This window comes from Bactrocera dorsalis, chromosome 2 (assembly GCF_023373825.1).
Source record: "Bactrocera dorsalis isolate Fly_Bdor chromosome 2, ASM2337382v1, whole genome shotgun sequence".
NCBI classification, from domain to species: Eukaryota; Metazoa; Arthropoda; class Insecta; order Diptera; family Tephritidae; genus Bactrocera; species Bactrocera dorsalis.
This window is the reverse complement of record NC_064304.1, coordinates 44,117,855-44,140,069: the sequence shown is the minus strand read 5'-3', so window position 1 is coordinate 44,140,069 and position 22,215 is coordinate 44,117,855. Positions and strand designations below refer to the sequence as shown.

The window sequence follows — 22,215 nt, the reverse complement described above, 5'->3', positions numbered from 1 at the left end:
TTTTGGAGCTTGTCATATTTTTGTCCTTGAGTTTGCTTTTCACTTTGATGTCGTTTTGGCTGCTGTTTCCTTTTTGCTTTTACTACGTACCACACAGTATTTCCGGGTCCTCGTCCCCTTTTCTCTGACTCCTGTTCTATTGGAATTAGTGCCGTTCGTTAAGGAGGAGCTGTCACTGGCGTTTAACCCTTAAATGCATGGTTTTTCCTTTTTAAATACCAAGTGTGTATTTGTAAGTGGCGCGCCAAGCTGTCAAATTATTAAAATTAAAAAGTGAAATGTCATATCATGAAAGTTTGCGTTCAAAAACAAACACAGATATTTTTAGCACCTAATAAAAGTAAAAAGTACTGTGTTTGAGTTACCGTTTAGAAATTATGTAAGGAAGAAAACACTGATGTATATATACATCATCATGCATTTAAGGGTTAAACATCGGCGTATTTGTTGCATGTATCTAACTAGTTGTGTTCATGTGCCCCGTATCCCTTTCTGACTTTATCCAGTTTCGACGTAGGCTACCGATAATATCGAAGAGTTCCTCTAGCTTGGATATCCCATTTTTTACATCGGTACTTATATTCTTCTGTCTTAGCATTGCCAACTTCCTCTTTTTCAGGGTAGCGCGGCACTTTAAGAGGGCTTCATCCTCTTCTGCTCTTATCTTCCGAATGAATTCTTTCCTTGGAGAGTTGTGTTCATTTCGTAGTCCTCGGTCGGTAGCCGGAGTCCTATTACTTGTTTTCCTGTTTGCTTCCGCTGATTCAGGCATAGAGGAGGCGGTTTCCTTCACGCAAACCTTTGAGATTGCCCTCTCATTTCCCTTCTGTGGCGGCTAGCGCAAAATTGTGCTGCATTCAGTTCGTCGTCCATTCGTCCTTTTTGGTTTTGTTCTAGCAGTTATTTTCATTGTTTTCTTTGTTCATGTTGTAAGGGTCCCCGCTTCAAGCCGCTATCTTCGCTCGATTGTACAGTTGCGTTTTCGGTCTATGTGGTTATCTATACATTGCAGGGAGGCCACACGTGGTTGATACGAAATCTTATGGGAATTCGTGTTCAGAGCCAGGACCATAGCACTAGTCAGGATTGAAATCAACTGAGTCTATACCGCCAACCCGATGGCGACGTAGCATCGTACGTACTTGAAGCTCTGCCAAAGTTTTAACGGGACGGAGATGCCTATGACATTACCCTGAAAGCCATTTCTGCAAGATGTCACTCTTGCATACTGAGGTAATAGAATGCCACAACCATCAGCCTAAGTTTAACGTTTCCAAATCGTGTGTCAAAAGCGTGGTCCTACTTTGTTGCGTGATTTCTTACTTTGTCACACATATGCTCTGTGCTCTTTAGTCTTTGTTATTTACAGCTAACCTGCGTCGTCTCCTTTGCATACCAGTAAATTATGCTACTGGAAAAATAAGTGCCTTTGATTTTTTGTTGTAATTGTTGTCTGCTTGTTATTTCAAAAATTAGAAAGAAAATTCTGTTATGCTGCACACTGTTTTCTTCGCTCTCTCTCTCTCACAACTTCATGCAGCGTTGCATTCTTTCATTTTAGTTTTGTTTTACAAATTTCAAATTGTTCTTGTTTAATATTGTTGTATTTGACTTGTTTAATTATTTATTTTTTGTTGTTGTAATTTATTTACTGTTCTCCTCTCTTTTCTATATTTATATGCTTGCGGTTGTGTTTATTTTCACATAGCTGTTGTTGTTTTTGTTGTTTTTTAAGCTTAGAGAATTTGTATTAAATTTCAATTATATACACCCTGCTTCACTTGCATTTCATTATCGGTCATACCCTCGTTGGTGGCATTATTCCATGCGCCGTTCATGCTTTTCGACGATGAGAAGCAGAGTTTCATGATGAAGAGGAATTTGGTTCCTTTACCCTCAATTGGCAGATCATTGCACTAAGAATATGTTATTCCAGGTGGTGTGTTGAAGAAGTGCAGTGCTCTGTGGTTGTAAACGATTTTTGCTTGCCTGTGCTGGCGACAGGAAGCAATTATTCTTTGAGCCGGTATACTTCTTAAAACTGGATGTATGATCGGGTAGTAAAATTTGATTTATAACTTCGTACAGGAAATTCTGTTTGGAGAAGGCAATCTGGATTTTGCCACCATTGCAAACGGGAATGTTGTTCAAATGTTGGACACAGCGTTCGACGGCGACCGAATCACCCATTTGTACCATGGCGGTGCCTTCTTTGGTTTACAGGAATTTAATCCTTGTAACATTGCCCTATCCTTGCAAAATCGCCGAAACCCTATAAAATTCAATAACTAAGCGCTAAATAAAGATCTAGAACAGATAGATGATGGATATAGATGTAATTTGGCACTGATGATCGCAGTAATTTTTTTTCTTTCACTGTGATGTGTCAATTTTGAGTTTTAGTGCTTGAACGCCGTTTTATTTGGGGTCTTACTTATATTTTAAGACGCAATCACATAATTTCGCAGATGTGATATTTACCTCAAGAAGTGCTTAATTCGCCAGTTTGTGATTCATAAAACTATTGTCCAATAAAATATGGAATTGGAACCAAACTGCACGATAACTATATTTTTCCATATGGAATAAAACACGGTTCAGCTCATAATTAGCCAAACTTATTATACTCTCGCAATATGGTGCAACAGAGAACAAAATATGTATATAATAAATAAGGATAACGTCCGTAATATAACAAGGCCCCCTAATTCCCATATGACTAATTTTAAAATTCATTTGATTCATTCACTTTACAGTTTAGACATCAAGTACGAAGGAAGTTATCGGAAAAAAACTTTGTTCAAAAAGTGCTAATGGATCACGGGATCTTTCGTCTAAAAACTGTTTAAACACAACTTTTGAAGCCCGCAGTTCTACTTCCCCCTTTTGCATTTTCTGACTGCATCTCATAAATATAAATAAAACTGGGTAAGTATGCTGATTTAATCTTTTTTAGCTCTTGATTTCCTGCAAGTTTTTGCACATTTATTATACCACAGCTATTTAAGTACACGCTGTAATGAATGCGTATGTAAAATTCAATTTGTTTTAATAATTCAAATGTATTAATGTAGAGCAATCAGCATTAGCCAATTAGTGTCAAATGCAAATGACAAATATGCGGTGCATTTGACCGCAAATAATTTCAGTTCAGTAATTATATACACTCAATATCCTTTCCTGGTAAATTTTTTTGTTCGTGTTTTACATGCCGACTAATTCACTGCCCGAAAACGCATAATATATTTCGAATTTTTCAAAAATTTTGTAGTCAAGGCCGCTGAGAGAATAAAATATCGACTATCAATTAAATTTATTGGCGAACTTTAGTTGAAATGGATAGAAGTAATGTAGTGAACGAGTAATGATTGCAATCAAAAATAACATCTGACCTAAAATTAAAGCTAGGAAATAAGAGTATGGTTTCGAAAACGATTTCATCTATTTTCACACTGTCGGTAGGGTCTCTTATAATATTTTTGCTAGGCAAACTTGGTTGTTGTAAGTTCAGTGGCTTAGGAGATATGTACATAAAACTTTCGCTAAAGCAAATGCATACAAAGTGAACGAAAAAAAATCAAGTTCTTTTAAGAAATATTTTGTATGTGTAAAGAATATCATATCTCCGTTTTTTCTTCTTAAAAAGCTTTAGTACACTACTATTAGAAGAAATTTCTATTAATATTCCGACGTGTTTCTCACTTTTAAACTAGTTGAGTAAGCCATCACAAAGATTCAAATATCTTCGACCCAGGCATTCGGAGTATAATGAAATCTACATGCTTGAGAAAACCGTTTTGCCACGTTGACATGTAAATTCCACTCGCAAATGCCGCAAATAACTTAACAACATGGAGCAAAAAGAACAACAAAGAGCACATAAAGTGAACTAAAGCAAAAATTATTTGAAATTTAGTATTACATTCGAAATGGAAATAGAGATAGAAATAGAAAGTAAAACATAAAAAGTTTTTTATTTCTTCTTGGAAGTTGTTATTTACATTTTGCGGCCCTTAACCAACCGGAGCGAATGGCAAAGCCAAAACATTCTCAAATGCACGAATACTTTTCGCGGAACTAAGTCATTTGTATGTCAAAATGGATTTGAAGTGTAGCATGCCCGTGGAATATTAAATAGTTGAAAGATGGGCGGTGTTGCCAGGCTTTCACTGTCTTCAAGCTATCAACGTATATTAGGCTTTCACCGTCTCTACGAGAGTAATGTGGGTGTACGAAATGTGAAACACGCACGTTGGGAAATCTTGTAATGGAAATTTCAATACTGATTTGAAGATGGGCTGTAAAATTTAGTCGTCAGCGCAAGAAGAGTATGGTATGAGAAGTGTGAGCTTTAGTTTGCGATGGGAAGAATTTGGTTCAAGTGTCAGTAGTGATTTGACAACTGCTTAACAACTTACGCACCTTGTCAGCTTTAGATTTGTACCTGAATACCATATACCTCATTAATTTCTTAAATATTATACACGTTATACTTTTTAAATCATTTCTTTACATAAAGTCTAAATTAATTATTATAAAAGTCACATGCCTTTTTTTTCCTTTGGTAGTTTGGTTGGTAACCTGACAACCAAAATTTATGAATTTTGTAAAGTCAGAATTAAATAAGAAGAAAAAATAAGTATTCCTGTTAATATATCGTAATTAAAGTTTCGTAAATTTCTGGAGATAAACGAGGATTGCCATTTATTAATTTATGATTCTCCTCCATATTTTCAGGTGTAATTAGTCGGCCTTCGCTTTAAGCAATCTTCCTACTTAGCTTCTCACTATCAAAGGTTCTATTATTTACACACACTTATTACACACTCCATTTCAGCGCTTCCCTTTCATGCTAAAAATTAAATGCGAAAAAATGCAAAACTATCCCTTGTTGTCTTGTTAATTCCCTCAAAGCTGAAGTATGTTACGTAATGGATTTTCACAAACAGCTTTTCTCGCTTGCAGTGCTTCCCAATTTCTGCATAGCAATCGATCTTAACTTTTTTATCAGTAATATATCAGCTAAAAACAAATGAAGAGGGCAAAGCTGAGTAAAAGCTGTAAAAAGTGTAAAAAATCTGTTGAGTGGTTTTTAGTGCGAATACTTAATTATACGCTTTTTCTACTTTTTCGCTTCTTACTCGCTGTCATGCAAATGATTACGACAGCATTAAGTAGAAGTGGAAGAGAACGATTAAAGGAAATGAATCAAATTCAAATTAACGCAAATAATTGCAAACATTGCGCGATTGCAAAGTGCAGAACTTGGTGTTGACATGACGTTGTCTGCAGAATAATCAGCGCCTCCCCTCAGCGAGATTCGTTTGAGAAAATTGTGTGCAAAAGAATTAAAATACATAAAATTTTCGAGTGCAGAAAGTATAAATGTATTTTTTAAATAAATAAAAATAAATTAAGAATTACGCAGACCACTTTTAAATCACTGAAAGAAAACATTCACGGATGAGTTGACTTCGGATGCAAACGAACAGTGGATAACATTACAGTTTCTTGCAAAAAAGTATAGATAAGACAGCTTAGTTACTTAACACTTGGCGAAACGTAGAGGAGTAAACTAACAGAACTTATACCAAAGTGGCATATTACGTCTGAGGAAAAGTAAAACAAAATAACCTTTATATTGGTTACCTTTTATATTCCGTGATTTGGCAACACTAATGATGATCTGATAGCTCAAAACTTTATAGTTACGTTTGATATTTTTCATGCAATACATACTCAAATCGTTTTAACATACGAGCGATATTTGTGTTGTTCACAGTAACTTAAAATATTCATCTCGGTCGGAAAATGGAACTAAATCGCGAACATTTTCGGGCGGTAATTTTTTACAACGCTCGACGAGGATTAACTCAGCAGCAATGCATCGATAACATCGTAGATCACTCCAAGACGAATTTTGTGAAGTTCAGTTGTTTGTGTTGTTTGTTTTTGTTCTCTAATCTCGAAATATAAAAGGCAGCCCTCGTATCTGATATATTCGATACAAAGTGAAGCATTAGAACAAAAGTCATTTTATTGAACATAAGTGAGCCAAGGAAAAGTAGTTACTGCCGATTCTTGATTAGTACAATTTTGAGTTTTTGATTGAGTGAGTTTTTATTTTTTGGACTAGAATGTACCCCTAATTTTATGTATTTTTTATCAACATCCTTGTCTTGATAGTTTTTAACTGTTCGTCGAATTTCAGTCATAAAAATATTTATTTTCATTACCACATAGGACCCATTTGAGAATCCGTTACCTTCATAGGCAACGCGTACTCTCAGTTTAAAAGAACTCCTTTGCAAGACACTAAAACAAATAAGCGCAAAGCGCAGAAAGAAGATCAAAACACCAACAAGGGTATTGGCAATGCATCAAATACAGAAAGATTTCGCGTGTAATGAAAACTTTTAATTTAATTTTCAGCATTCCATTCAGTTTTACATGACAGTGACTAAGGCAGCGAATGCTGGTCGCAGAAGCGCGAAGTATATTGAAAAATGGTGCGTCAAAACTTTTGACATTTGCGCTCTTTAGCTGTCATTAACACTGCCATTGACGCAGTTTTCCTAATGATTATAATTATAATTTTTGTCGAGAGATTTTTTAAGTTTTTGCCGTTATTCTCATCAATCGCCAATATTTGCTATCACTTTGTTTGCTGACATAAACTTTTTCATGCATTTCAGCAAAGGAAAGTCGTGAAAATTGTTTATGAGGAATTTCAGAACTTTATTGTTTCTAGAGACTAAGAGAACGATTGGACGAAATGTCAAAAAACATGAAATTTTGACAGGTAATCACATAGTGCAGTTTCGTTCGTGACGCGATCTCTGCGGCAGGTGCAGACTTTATCGTCCAAATGTTATACTATATTTTAAGTGATTAGTTTAATTACAAACTTACATTTTTTAGAAAATACGTAGATCTGCCTCTGGCCATTATTCTAGAAAATTTGGTAAGTTCTTCCTATGAACAAAAGAATTTATAAGTTAAAGAACTATACAAATTGAAACTTGTTATTCCGATGAGTGAAGCATAATTTGAATAAAATGTGAGATCTTGTGAAACTTGAAACAAATGTTCCTCGGCTACCTAAAATAGAACAAAATATATTGAAATTGAGGCTTGCAAGGCGACCTAAGGTCTAGTGTTGCCTCCCTTCTGTCTTAACGAATCACATAGGCCCAGCACGCTGAAAAATTTAAGTATCGTGCTGGATGCTTTGTAGCGATGTGTGTCCTATTCGGGAACATAGCTGCATGTGCTCGAGAGTTTTCGGCTCCATGTCGCATAATCGGTGCCTCTTAAGTCTAGAGTGTCCAGTCTTACACGGTGCAAGTATCCGGGCCATTCTGTCCCAGGCGCTGCATTCACAGGGGCCCCGTGCGAATCGGGTAAAATAATTGTAAATGTAAAAAGGTTCTGCTTTTAGTTTCTTGACCTTAGTTTCAAATTCAAAATCTATAATTATTCTTGACTCTTCTCCCAATGATGGTAACTCAGAAAATACACTACAGAATGATCCCACAGGACAGAATAATCAAGAAGCAAGGAAAAGTAACGCGGATGGAATGGTAAAGGCAACCTTAGTTGAAGTCCTCTACTCTGAAGTCGAAATATGTAAAAAGGGGACTACTGAACTGCTATTACTGGATGCCACTGATTAGAATTTGAATACTGGCAATGAAATAGTGATTAATGAAGGCCATATCATATAGTTATCAACAATGACGTATTCGGTTTTATGCGTAGCCGTTCAGATCTTCTAAAGATTCACACAGTTTTCCCCGAGACTACGGTAGCAGGATGTTTCCAATCGATATTTTCCAGAAAGAACTACCCAACAAAGAGAAAATCCGAAGACATCGAATAACTGGAAACGAAAATGTTTTTTAAAAAGCTTCGTGCTGTTTTCTATGCTGCCTATTCAATGAAGGATGTGGGTTGGGGTCATCGCTACCACGACTGCACCATGAAGATGGTATAACAGATCATTGGAGAATACGAAGTAGTGGAAGATCGAAAAAAAAATATTATTCACCTAGGGCGATACATCAGATGTAAAGAGATGTCTAAGCTAACATCAACGAACAAAAACGCTACAATTTCAAAATGAAGACAGCCAGAAATCAAGAAACCGAAAGCAAGCTCACTATTTAGCGTGGAAAATACAAAATGAAGTATTGTAATTGTGTGGCAATAACAATCTTTATTCCATACTTGATAATGTCAGAAGCAACATATACATACTTAATCATCGCAGATGGTACGGCATACATATGTATGTTTCCGAACGGTTAATCTTCATACTTCGCTAAGTTTTTAAAACCAATTGAAAATTGAGGGTTCGGCACTTGTCGATTATCCGAATGGAAGAGGAAATGAAAATGTATTGAAAATCGAAGAAGTGCTACGAGATTCTAATATTGCTAAGGACTTGAATACTGTTAAGGGTACGACAACGCTCCAAATATTGAAAAAAGAAAAATGTCTGGAGTCTTTCACTTCACTTTCATTTTCAAGTTAAGCAAACCTTATGTTCTTTCGTGAAGGAATATCTAACAACGTTCCTTTAAAAAACCCTGTAACGTTACCGTTCAATATGCATACATACATACATAGTTAAGAACGGCTGAGTGAATTTTTAATAATATTCTCAGCTGTCAATTAGTTAAACGAATAAAAACGCCATTACTGTTAGGTCTACACTTTAGCACTCTAAGAAGATCGTAATACAAGATTTGACTAAAATTTGTGAAACTCCACTCTGATTGACCTTAGTATGAAGAGACTAAAATCATTTGCACACAGCAATAACATCATTTGATTAGCTTAAGCAATTTCGCCAACTCAACACCAAGCCTACCCCAAAATAATTTTTAATCAAAATATATGCGCCAATATCAAAAGGAGAGCGAAAAAATGCAAGCAACCCATTTTCAGCATCAAGCTTTGCTGCCTCTTTGCAGATAATTTCAATTTTTTTTCTTCTCATCCTCACACTTCAGCTGCACTTGTCACATTTCTGTGTACGCTGTGCCAAACTTGCCATTTCTCACTTTTTGACTTGTAAACTTTGGTAAGCAGTCGTCAAGTCATTCGCTTCCTGCCGCCTCTGCTAGCCTTCCAGTTTTTACTGTCTAAAAGTGATGGCTCGACTTCATTCAGTTGGGCCGGCGCTAGAGGGACAGCCACTAATGGATTCATGCAAAATTAAACACCACACCAAATGGCCGCATCTTAAAGCGCCTCATCGTGCCGCGGACGAGCATTATGGCACGCTGTACGGTAAATTAATTATGTAATCCTTTCGCCAAGATGTAAGGAGCCCTTTGATGAGTGAAAAAGTGTGCTTAGCATAATTAATTGTACATATTCGGTTAATTAAATAAATTAATGTTGGGCATATTTTGCCCTCCTTAACATTTTGTAAGACTTGTAATCTTTTTTATTATTATTTGCCCCTTCGGTTATGCTCAGACAGTTCCGTGGAGAGCGCTATTTCTAGCTGGCATATATTGTTTTAATAACATTTCCATCTCAGTAGGGTACGTTGCTGACGTCTACGAAGTTTACACGTGCATCGCATTTGTAATTAGTACATGTTTTGATCTGACGTAGCTTTTGAAGGAGCAAAAACTGCTTAGTATTAGGGTACATTGCGAAGTGCAATAACTCAGCATTTCATTAGCGAAGCTTGAAAATATAAATTGGCGCAGTTACATACACGAGCTCAAATGAATTTATAAATGGCGTGACCTTCGGTAGGGCTTCAAGTAAATTTATCAGAATTTTTTTTTAAAAACCTTATTGCAATCTGTTTACGGGTATAATCATCAGGAGAAAGTGTAGTTGGTTTTAGGAATCATACTGAAATAAAAAATATAGGCCTCTCTATTGCCTTGTAAAGTTATTAGATGTGCCTTTCCAAAGGTTCAAGTGTTCAACTCTGCATCGGTATATGTTACATGAAAAGGAGTCTTAGGCTCTGAACTTTGCATGAACATGAAAAATACTCTTTAAAGCTGTTAGTAGTGGATATGTATCTGGAATGTTTTGTCGCTCAATGGAAAAGCTGTCTGTCACTGTACGGTTTATGTCCAAGGGAGAGTCACTGCTAATATCACCCCCAACATACCTTAAATTGAGGTGGATGGGAAAATAAGGGCACTGCATCTGCGACTTTCATCCAAAAATGTTTCAAATGTTGCATGGACTTTGTCATGAGAGACTATGACGCCGTGCTTTAGCTATGGCTCTGTTTTAAGAACTTAAAAAAATCATAAACCCGTAGAGAGTTAGGATCTCCAGTTTGTAAGATCTTCAAGACCGAATGTCGGCAAGAGTCAAACTTTATTTGCTGTAATGAAAGCAGATAGTCAGCAGAGTAGCTTGTCCATTCTCACTTTAAGTGAGTGTTGAAAGGTATTTTATTTAGGCCACCGACGAGGTCACAATACTTCAGCTGCACGTAAAAACTAATCTTACCTCGTTGCCTCTGATGGCTATCATGACGGAGGATTTTTCCAAGTGCACAGATGACTCGAAAATTCGTTGGTATAAGTGTATTGCAAATTTATTTTGTGTTTGAATATTAAAATAATTAGTGATTATGCAATTAAATTGTAGCTTATATAAAACGTTTGTTCTTTTAACATAACGCCATCTGTTGAATACTTACTCAATCCAATCAATAATTATCGCCATCTGTTAAAATATTTTGTGTGTTTTCTTTGAGTGTATTATCAGTATAATCTATTTTTGACGACAAAAATAATGTCATGACTTGAAATTCAGTGCCGATTCTTAGAAGCAAGAGTGTCTTTGAATGAACTAAGAGGTGGAAATGTAGAGTTCTCTTGTAGCTTTCATGATGACACTAGGTCTCTCATTCTGCCCAAACCTTGTGTATTTCAAAAAAAGACAACCTACCAAGTACCTAATGGAATGCGTATCGAATTTTAGAGAGAAATGCACTTGAAGGATCTATGAATATTTTTTATGACCTAGCAACGACGAGTATTGCAGAAGATGGAATGATGCCATACGTCATGTCAAATGTCAATGTCTTCTACATATATATTTCAATAGTTTCTGGTGGCAGCGGCAAAATATCGAGTTCTTCTCTATGTAGGAAAGATCATGTCGGATAGAATTCAATGAAAAAAAATTATTGCAAATAGAAAAAATTTTAGTTTTGTAAAGAATTTAGTGCCCCATAAAAACGTTTACTTATTTTTTAATTTTATATTCTTGCAGCATGTTGCTACAGAGGTTGTACGTATCACCTAAAACAAAACGAGATAGATATGGGGTTAAATATATACCTAATTATAAATGATCAGGATGACGAGACGAGATGAAATCCGGGTGACTGTCTGCCTGTCCGTACGAGTTGTAAATACGCACATTCGTACCATTGCCACGCCCACAAATGGCCTTTAACCGAAAACATATAACTAACAACAACGCAACAAAGCACTAAATTAAGATATAAAACTCTAATTTTACACAAAGGATCACCATAGTATGGGTCACCTATGGACAGAAAAATTTTAAATGGGAGCTTGTACACGATCTTTGATAAGCTTTATGAACAAATATCCTAAATCACTAAATCTGTAACAAGTAAATTTGCCCAGCATGTGTATTACAAGAACTCCTACCGACAGTGTGAAACTGTATGAAATCGGATCATAACTCTGCTCAGTTCTTATAGCGGTACTGTTGTAAACTACTAAAAGCGCAATAAATCAATAACTATGTAAATACGCTAGAGACGTTAAATTTTACCTTCGAGATGGAACAGACAGATATTTATTGGACCCGGTGTGAAAATTAGACGATCGGCGTGGCACCGCCTATTTTTTTTTTTTTGTTTGGTAAAATCACATATCGGGACTCACTTTACGTGGCATTCTTTTCGCGAAATCGGATTACAACTATGCCTTCTTCACATATAACATAATTTTATATGTCATTTGATTCTTTAATATAATAATTTAATTTAATAATGAATTTAGGGTATTCATACCACCTTATGACCAAAAGTTATTAAAAATTGTTCAAGCCCCTAGGTACCGAATATGTTGACCTCTGAGCTTATAGTTGACTTCTGACTGAAAATATCGGCCAATGTGTGAGATGTATAATTGAAGTTCTTCTTCTTCTTTACTGGCGTAGACATCGCTTACGCGGTTATAGCCGAGTTAACAACAGCGCGCCAGTCGTTACTTCTTCTCGCCAGGTGGCGCCACTTGGAGCTTCCAAGCGAGGCCAGGTCCTTCTCCACTTGGTTCTTCCACCGGAGTGGAGGTCTTCCTCTTTCGCTGCTTCCCCCGGCGGGTAATGCGTCGAATACTCTCCGAGCTGGAGTGTTTTCATCCATCCGGCCGACATGGCTTAGCCAGGGTAATCGTTGTCTTTGATTTCGCTCAAGTATGTTAATGTCTTCGTATATCTCCTACAGCTTATAGTTCCAACGAATTGAAATTCAGAGAGAATGCTTTTCTGATAGTACTATGTTTGTGTGCTACAAATGGCCTAAATCGGGTTAATACTTCTCTTAACCTCCAAGAGTTTAGAACTATTTAGCTTACCAGCCAATATGTGAGCTAACTCAATAAAAATTACTGACAGTGGTTTACACATAACAGTGTATCTTTGTGCCTAAAATGGATAAAATTTGGCGAAAACTTGACCTTGCACTCGCTCAAACGAGTTATCGGAAATTGGACTCAATATATGGATCATCTAAGATATATCGGCGGGAAACATTTTGGAGAGGTAATCTTCAAAAATAAGACGTGAAAGAATGTTTTTTTTGAATGATACTAAACACTCCCCACTAAATTTGACACAATTAATAACTCAACCCTTAGAGCTTTTCTTGTCTGTCCACCAAGTTTTCAGAGTACCAAGCGAAAAAAACTATTGGTTTTTCGACCCCCCCTAAAATCATATATGGTATATACGTATGTATATATATAGATGTGTCTATATTATAGGGTATACCAAGTTTTGTTGTGGATGTGGTTGTATACTGGGTTTAGGGTTTTACAACTTTTCGGGGGTTAGCACAATTTTAACTTTCTTCAAAACAGTTTTTTGTCTGATTTGATTGTTCCCCTGTTTCTGATGAATACAGTCGATCAATGTTTCATCTATTGTTATGTCACAGAAATGCTTTTGAATTGAGCTTGATTAAACAATGTAGAGGTTTTAAGTGATTCGCTTGCTGTCCGGAGTGATCAAACGTGGCACACCATGCCGACAGCCTTAAATTTCAAGTAAAATACGTATGGTCACTTTGCTATTATGTAGATAAGCATATATCCGTAGCTCATGGACTTTTGTCAGGTTTTCATCTAACGTAGCAATTTTCTGGACACTTTGGATACAGAAAGAATATTATAGTAAACAAAGATTCCAAGGGTTTCGACTGTGCTCTTTATTATAGTATTTTAATCAATCTAGTTAATCAATTTCGCGGAAATGTTTAACTCTAATAAGTTGCTCAATTTAAGTATCAACTTAGAAAATCTATATAACAATATCTTAAATGAATACTCGTATGCAATATGTAAGCTTTAATATATTTTACATTTGGCAGAGTTATTAAACGATGTTTGGAGTTTCTCTGCCGGATTTGTTGTACATAGATAGGTATTAGAATGTCCGTCATTTCACAAGTTGACTTTTCTTGCAGACGTCCCCTCAAGTTTCAGTGATCGTGTGCAAACAAATTTTTGTTCCCGAAGTATATAAATATGCGGCTTTGAATATATAATATTCAGATATCAAACGTACAGTATTCATATAGTACACCATGACGTATGAGCAACACAGAATGTATAATTCACTTGTCAGAGAGCTTGGTACATTTGATGAAAGTATAACTTTCACTGCGTATAACTTTTAAAGAAAGGTTTTTATGCAAAAAATACTACTATTTTGCAGTCACTACTTCGCTTAACCAATTGGATAAATGAGAAACAAATAGTTTGTTAGTTTCAGTTTTTCGTTTATTTTCACTTTTCTTAATTAATATTTTACATCTGGAAAAAATAAAAACAAAATTAAAAGTGAATAATACTTCAAAGAAAAGTAACATTTAACAATAATCTTATAACTATAATTATGTGTTTCTTTTTTCCCTTAATTAGTTATATCCACATGTCTTAATGAGGCAGACAAACAGCCCACCGCAGCTTTAATTTTCGCCATCATTTGCACTGCTTTTTGCCGAGTTTGTCTTTGGCATCATTAGGCATTAGTTCATTTGGTATATGAGGCTCTCGAAACTGTGGATTTTTATTTATTTAGTACATTTGGCATTTTGTATTTGAATTTAATTCATTTTCACTTTTACTTATAACTTAGATTTAATAGCCTAGAGATTATTTTACAGATTTGGTATTTTTCAGTTTCATGAATTTTTTAGTATCTTAGTTTTTATTTGGTAATCTTTGTATTTATTTCCTTAATTCTTTCGTTCTATTTTTTAATATGTATAATTGCACCACTGATAAATTTTTTGCGCTTCCTTCAGTTTTATGTTGCCTAAAATTCATTTCAACATTTCATTGCCATAAGTTAACATTGGTAGAGTGTGTCTTCTTGTTATTAAATTTTACCATTTACTTATTAATTAAAGTACTTCTAATTTTATATTTTTAAAATTTTATATTTACAACAGTTCGTTGGCGAACCAGAATTTTTAAACTGTATAGTTAACTTTACATAATTCATATAATTTTTGTGTGCGATTAGATAGAAAACCCTTTACCACGACATTAAGGATGAAGTGAATGTAAACTTTTTATATTTAAAAGGAAATATTTAACTGATTAATTTTATATCTTTTCAATGTAAAAAAAATTATTTTACTTCAATTTCTGCCCTTAAAAGCATGCTACAGTTGAGCACGGGATAATAAAATCTGCTATTCAGCTCAAATTAGGTGAATTATTATACAGAACGTGAATGTCAAGTGTTGTCAGCAAAGCAGTTTTGATCTTCAGAGTTTTCTATCTAACCCACATTTTGTTTTTTTTTTTATTTTATTTAATTTCACAAACTATTAAATTCTTGAATTTCTGGTGCAAAATTATTTTGTTTTTATACTTTGCTTATGAAATTTACATTAATACGGTGAATTTGTGTATGTATGGGTGAGTATACATTTTGTGAAATTTTCGGTGCATAATTAAACACGAATATAGAATTTGGTTTTAAGTCTAAATATTGGATAACATTTGTTAACGTTTGGAGAAATGCATTATATGCTTTGATTTAAAATATTTAGAGAATTATGATTCTGTGTTAAATTATAAAATGAAAATGTTTATATATACATATGCAAAATGACATGATATAGAACACGCTATTATAATTCTGAATTAATTAGATATGATTAGTAAATTAAGAAAACTACAGAAAAAAATTATTTAATTTCTCTACAAAGTATAACCTTTCAAATATTCCGAAAAAATTAAGGAGCAGACTCAAAGAAGTGGGGCACTAGAACAGATCGCGAAAGTGAAGACACAAATTTGGAGATATCATTAATTAAAGCCTAATTTTCCAATTAAATTTGAGAGTGCAAAGGAGATTTTTTTAACGTCTATAAAGCTAAGATTGAAAAATCTTTCATCGAAAACTGAAATAACGGATTTATGAATGAAATTATGACCATAATTTTCGGCATAATTTTCAAAACAAATTTTTGTTACATACCGAGCATATATAGCAAAAAAATTCCTTCGGGCCCGGGTTAAACTCAATGCCAGCACAAGTTTGGAGAATACGAAGCAACACTGTTGCAAGGCGTTGGCCCAATGATGACAAACTCTCCGGTAACGTAGAACTGGATGTTGTGGAAATTTTACCCTTGCGCAACTTCGTTCTGGAAACTGTAACATATGAAACTGCTACTTATCCAAAATCGACCCTGATATATCAAACAAAGCGAACAACGAGTTCCTGCATGACAGTAAACATCTCTTTACATGCCCGGCTAAGTCTACACATCAGACACTTTTCTCCCTATGGTCCGGCTCCATCGAAGAACCACGTTTCGTGGCCTACTGTTGTATGACCTCGATGGCAACTTATCTGTTCCTTACCACACTAACGGGGATTAGATAACCGTTATAATAACAACAACTATATCTCGGCCATGCAGGGAGAATGCAGACACTTACATTTGGTTCTTGTTAGACAAGCGTGAAACTACTTTTCAGCTGTATTTGAAATTATTATAGCTAAATCCGAGGGAGTGTCTGCATGATTTCACTGGTACAGAGACCAAGGAACATTCGTAGCGGTGAACAGCACGTAAAGTGATGGTCACGGTTTTTGGGGTTCACAATGCGTTATCTGTTTTGACTATCTGAACAAAAACAAAACTATCACAGAGCTACTAATTTTGATATTTTGACCAATTCTAAGCTGAATTAATAAAAAAATCGGATCCATTCGGTGAGAATAGGAGCTTTTTCGTGATGATATTTCAACGACTCATACCATAATTGGTTGAATTGGTGGGCCCCGAATAGCTCTGCTCCATTCACTGTGTTCCTTGTTTTGAAAAAAATTCGCTCGAATATTTTTTCCACGAAGGCCTAGCATATTTTGCAAAAATCTAAAAGACGTACTTTTCACATGGGTTAAATGGAATATTGCTGTATAAAGTTTATAGAACTAAGAAACTAAAAGGGGAATAAAATGATTTTTTTATTTGTAGGTTGTAAGTATATTTATCGGACTCTTGTTTAAGAAATGTTTAAAATAAAAAAAAAATTGTATGAAAAAAAAGAGAAAATATAAAAATTATATTATCAAACCTCAGTAACTTATGTACATTCACTTACTTATTAACAATAATTATTGCTTTTAGAAAAATATATATGCATGTATGTATGTGAGTATGTGTTTATAAATTTTCTTGGGTGTGTAGTTGCATATAAGTATTGGCTTATCTGACGACTAAGTGTACAATAGTCAATATCTTAGTGGTGCTGCCTTACCTGAATGCATTCGTGTTTCCCAAAGTAGGTGGAAATCTTATGTAAAAACATTGCAAATCCGCCGCAAAGCAATTGTAAAAACTTACTTTTAAATTAATTTCGAATATTATTAATGCACTGGCATGGCGCAGGCGCACTTTGAGTGCACACATGCGTTGGGTAACTAAGTAAGCGCTTTCTAACACAAGTTGGCGTTCAACTTAATACCAATCAACCTTTGAGAACTTATACTAAGGTACGAGTATCATTGATTTTTATTAAAATAATAAATCTTCCACAATGAGTTAATAATCATAATTAAATGCACATCACTTCCTTATCATTTCAGTTATATAATCTGCTTACTTAGGTATATATGTATTTTCCAGCGTCTTTCATCAGTTTTGGTGATTTTTAATTTAAATTTATGTTATGTTTAGTAGTTTGTATGTTTATAGGTTACCTTTCTTCATTTTTTCTTTATATTTACATCATAATTGGTTACATCTAACTAACTAATGTGATATAGTGGACGCAGTCATGGTTGCTCTCGTCGATGCTTGGCTCTGTTGCCAAATCGAAACAGTTGTTGTTTGCTTCGCCAGTTCCATTTGCCGTCTCTTGGTGATTTTCTGTCTTTTGCTAGTTGCCAATATATCGCAGGCAGATCATAAAGAGAGTAGCATGCTGCTAAACATTAAACATATCACAAACAAAATGGGTATAACTTTACTAGCAGGAATGTGTTGATGAATGCCTGGAAAGAGATAATGGTAAAAATACACATCTTATGACTTAACGAACTAGTCCAATTTTTAAAATTAATACCAATTTAAAAATATAGAAATTTCTTCTGTGAGATCTTTAAAGTATCCAAATATTTGTACGAAACTTGAGGAGTATATCCAAACTTTAAAAAATATATATATATATATATGGTAATGCTTGGAAAAATATACATAGAAATACGAATACAAGCCAACCGTATATTTCGAGATACGAGAACAAAAATAAATTGTATCATTGAAACTCGTTTTATTGTTCTTCAAAACATTCTGCATAGAATGACATAAAAATCGCCCCCCTTCCACTCAGCTTTAAATAAAACCTGCTTAGCGCTTAAACATGAGAACGAATTCAACACTGAAATGTACAAGTATATAAAGAATCTGTGTCCAAATTCAAGCAAGCAAAATCTTCTTTGGAAAGCCCAAATGTCCTCGAAACAACTACTCAACTGCAACATGTCTATGCGAGACTTGGGTGGAATAGGACAAAATTACAACAAAAATGCTAACTGAGTTACCAAATATTGTTGTAGAGGTGATTTTAGACAGCTGTCTTCATATAGACCAATCAGTCTTCTACACTAACTTTCTAACATATTATGTTGTCAAATATCTCCCTTCCGCGTTTTTGCTCTTTATTCAATGTTTTATAAAAAGTGTTACAGTGATCGGATCGTTCGTTCGTTAATCTGTTTCCATCTAGACGGCAACTCCCCCCTTCTTATTTGTGAAGAACTGGGACAGCCACTTTTCACAAGCCTCTTTTGAGTTCAACTTTACACCACGCCCTTGTGCCATGGACAGGAACAAGTGATAATGCCTTGGCGCTATATCCGGGCTATATGGTGGATGCGATAAAATCTCCCATCAGAGCTCCCGTAGCTTCTGACGAGTCAACAACAAAGTGCGTGGCCTGGCGTTGTCCTACACCCTTCTTGCTTCAAGCGGTAGAATTAGGCGTCTGGCCATATGGGAGCAGCTCATAGTGGACGATTCCCTTCCAATCCCACCAAACACACAGCAAAACTTTCCTGGTCGTCAATCCCAGCTTGGCCACTGCTTGGACGATTCCCCGGCCTTCGACCACGAATGTTTTTGCTTCGTCGCCAGTCACCATCCGCTTCAAAAATGGGTCAAGTTTGTTCCGTTTGAGCAGCATATCGCAGGCGTTGATTCGGTTCAGAAAGTTGTTTTGCGTCAAATCATGCGGCACCCCAACATCAAGCTTTCTTGTGTATCCAGGCTTCTGCAGATGGTTTAAAATAGTTTGGTGACTAACTTCCATCTTCTGGGCGATGTCACGAGATGCCACATGCCGGTCAAACGATGTTTTCCATGATTTAATCGGTATTCGTCGTCACAGGTTTTCCGCCGGGTGGCTTATCTGTGGTGTCGTTTTCAACGCTCTGATTCGTGGAAACCATTCCTCCGCAGTTCGAGGTGATAGAGAGCACCCACCATCCCCCAAAACAACATTAATCTCACGGAACGTTTCTTTAAAACAACAGAAAGGCGGAAGGGAGATATTTGTCAACCTAATATTTGAAAAAGTAGTACTATCAAAGATGTCTTCTTTCTTCCACGAAAATAATATAACACCAACGCACCAATTCGGGTTTCGTGAAAAACATAGCACGATAGAGCAAGTAAATGGAATTACTAACGAAATAAGAAAAGCATTTTAACACAGGTACTGTTCAGCATTGTTTCTAGACGTGGCTCAAGCATTTGTTAAGGTGTGACATGAAGGCCTTTCATATAAGATTAAAAAAAGTCTACCTTTAGAACTGTATAAAACATTTATTTTAGTAACCATGTGTTCAGTTGGTATGGAAGCTATATCCTATAGTAATCCGATCTGAACAATTTCGGAGATCATATTATTACCATAAGCAGTAATCCATGTCAAATTTCGTGAAGATATCACGTCAAATGCGAAAGTTTTCCATATAAACATTCGATTCTGCTCGTTCGGTTTGTAGTAAGCCGATCTGAACAATTTCCTCGTATATTACATTATTATCTTAGAAAATAACCTGTGCCAACTTTTGTGAAAATATATTGTCAAATGTGAAAGTTTTCCATACAAGAACTCGATTCCGATCGTTCAGTTTGTATGGCAGCTATACGACATTATGGTGCAACAGTATCAAAATGATATCTTAAAAACTGAGAGACTAGTTCGTATATATACAGTCGGACAGAGAGACGGACAGGTAGATAGGCAGACAGACAGACAGGCAGACAGGCGGACATGGTTAACTCGACTCAGCTCAACTGATCATTTATATATATACTTTATAGGGTCTCCGACGTTTCCTTCTCGGGGTTACAACCTTCGCGCCAAACTTAATATAGTTTAGGGTATAAAAAAGGGACAATTTATGGTTAAAGTAGGAGATATCATCTCTGATGAACGACAGATAAGGGCTGGTGTACCACAGGGTAGTATTTTAGGTCCAACTCTATACATCATATATACAGCAGATCTTCCAACAGCTAATAGTGTATTGACTTCAACTTTTGCGAATGATACAGCTTTAGTGAGCGAAGAATGGCTAGCCAACTAGCGTGTAAATATGAATGGATAAAAAGGAGAGCATGTTACATTCTGGGTAAGACCAAAAATGTGCCCGGCATTAAAAATGAACAATATTTTAGTACCCCATGCGAAGTAACTTAACTTGCAATCACGCCTTCGCCTTAGTAGATGCGTAATGAAAATATCCATAAAGATCTTGGTATTCCTATGGCAAGGAAAAAAGTAGAGAACAGCAGAATCAAACAATATATTAGTACATTCCTGTGATCAAACATGCCTAAAAAGAAGAGATATGCCTGCCTACTTGGAGCTCTTTTTCCACTCTGATTGAGATATGTCTAAAAGGTGCCTCTTGAACGCATCAATCGGCCCTTCAAGTGTCGAAAAACGTTAACCTGTAGTTTTTTACGAACGGAAAATATCCGTTCGGAGTAATCCGTCCTCGGTGGTTGGTTTTTCTGCTTTCTTGATGTGCAACTGGCAAACAAATGATTGTGTACTACTCAGAATATGTTGTTATGCCTTATTTCGGTGGTATGGTTGTGAATTATCCATTTTTTATTAAAAAATAGGCGGTGCACTGTTGCTGAGATAGCCCACGTTGTAAGTTCTAAAAAATAATCGCTCGAAAATGTTCAAGATTCAATTCCATTTTTTTGAATATTTCAAGTTACTGTAAATAATGCAAATAATGCTCGTATATAAAAACCTCCTGAGTATGCATACCCTCAAAAATGTCAAACTTTGTGACTAATGGGAGAAATCGGAGAAAAACTATTTAAAATACAATAACTTGGCAAATCAATAGGTTGGAGTCATCAAATTTTACAGATAGTGTAAATAATGGGATTTACAAGTTTCAATAGAAGTTACTTGATCTTCGGGCAATGTTCATCGCACTGTCAAACTTTAGTTGAAGTTATGTATTTTAAGAAATACTAACCGATTTCTACCAAAATTGGTACGTAATATTATCCATATTATCCGGAAATTCGTATATCATGTAAGTGTTATTTAGCGAAATCGGATAAAAACCACGCCTACATCACAAACATAATATCTTCGAAACCGCACTATTTCTTTCATTTTCTCATTTATAAATAGCGAGCTTATGACGTTATGGAAATAATACTTGAACCAAATACTCATTGTGTCTTAAAATATATCATCTAACTTCTTAAATTGTTGAGATTGGCCAATAACTTTTTAAATCCGCAAATTCCGAATATATGGACCCCTGTTATTAGTGAGGCCTTATGTCAAAAATGGGTAAAATCAGGGCAATAATTCCCCTACTCCATTTACCAAATAGACAAGACTTTATATTTTGTCATTAACTTTCCATATATTTGTTGGTCAGTATGTTGAGATGACTTCAAAATACTCAGCTGGTAATGATATGGTAATGCCAAAAATGGTTAACATCATAGTATTGAACTTATACAACAAAGTAAACACACATAAGCATTTAACATCCTGAAACATCTGTACGAATATGTTGTCGCTGTCACATTATATTTCCCTTCCGTTTTGCCACTTTAACAAAAGCCACTCTTAGTATACACGCATTTAAGATACTTACCGGGCGCAGCACCACTCGCTCCACTGCCGGCATGTATCAGCATCTGATTGTTCAAATTGTCATAGTGTGTGATTGCCGCAGTCAATGAAGTTTCACGCTTCAGTTCCGGGAAATTTTCAATTTCCGCCACGCACTTCAATTCCAGATTTTTTCCAGCATGATAGAAGCGTGGTCCGCTCAAATAAAAGCGCACCTGAAGCTTTTGGCGTCGCAGGACATAATCGTGCGCCGGAATGCTGGTGTCAATGCTGGGTTGCAGTTCGCCCAGCGAAGCCTGTACGGTGT

The 22,215-nt window shown here is 35.6% G+C and overlaps 1 protein-coding gene and 1 pseudogene across 2 annotated transcripts in view; both read right to left on the bottom strand.

The window, feature by feature from the left end:
- Window positions 1–1,757: 1,757 nt before the first annotated feature.
- Window positions 1,758–11,927, bottom strand: LOC109579328 (heterogeneous nuclear ribonucleoprotein L-like; annotated as a pseudogene).
- A 2,090-nt stretch (window positions 11,928–14,017) lies between these two features.
- The window catches only part of LOC105232926 (uncharacterized), a 41,549-nt gene continuing 33,351 nt past the window's right edge, over window positions 14,018–22,215 (bottom strand). For both annotated transcript variants that reach the window (XM_049450598.1, XM_049450597.1), the window contains exons 6-7: window positions 21,931–22,204; window positions 14,018–17,775 (exon numbers count right to left, since the gene is read on the bottom strand). In XM_049450598.1, the coding sequence (XP_049306555.1) occupies window positions 17,687–17,775; window positions 21,931–22,204 (363 nt within the window). In that variant the 3' untranslated portion in view covers window positions 14,018–17,686. The remainder of the gene's footprint in view (window positions 17,776–21,930; window positions 22,205–22,215) is intronic.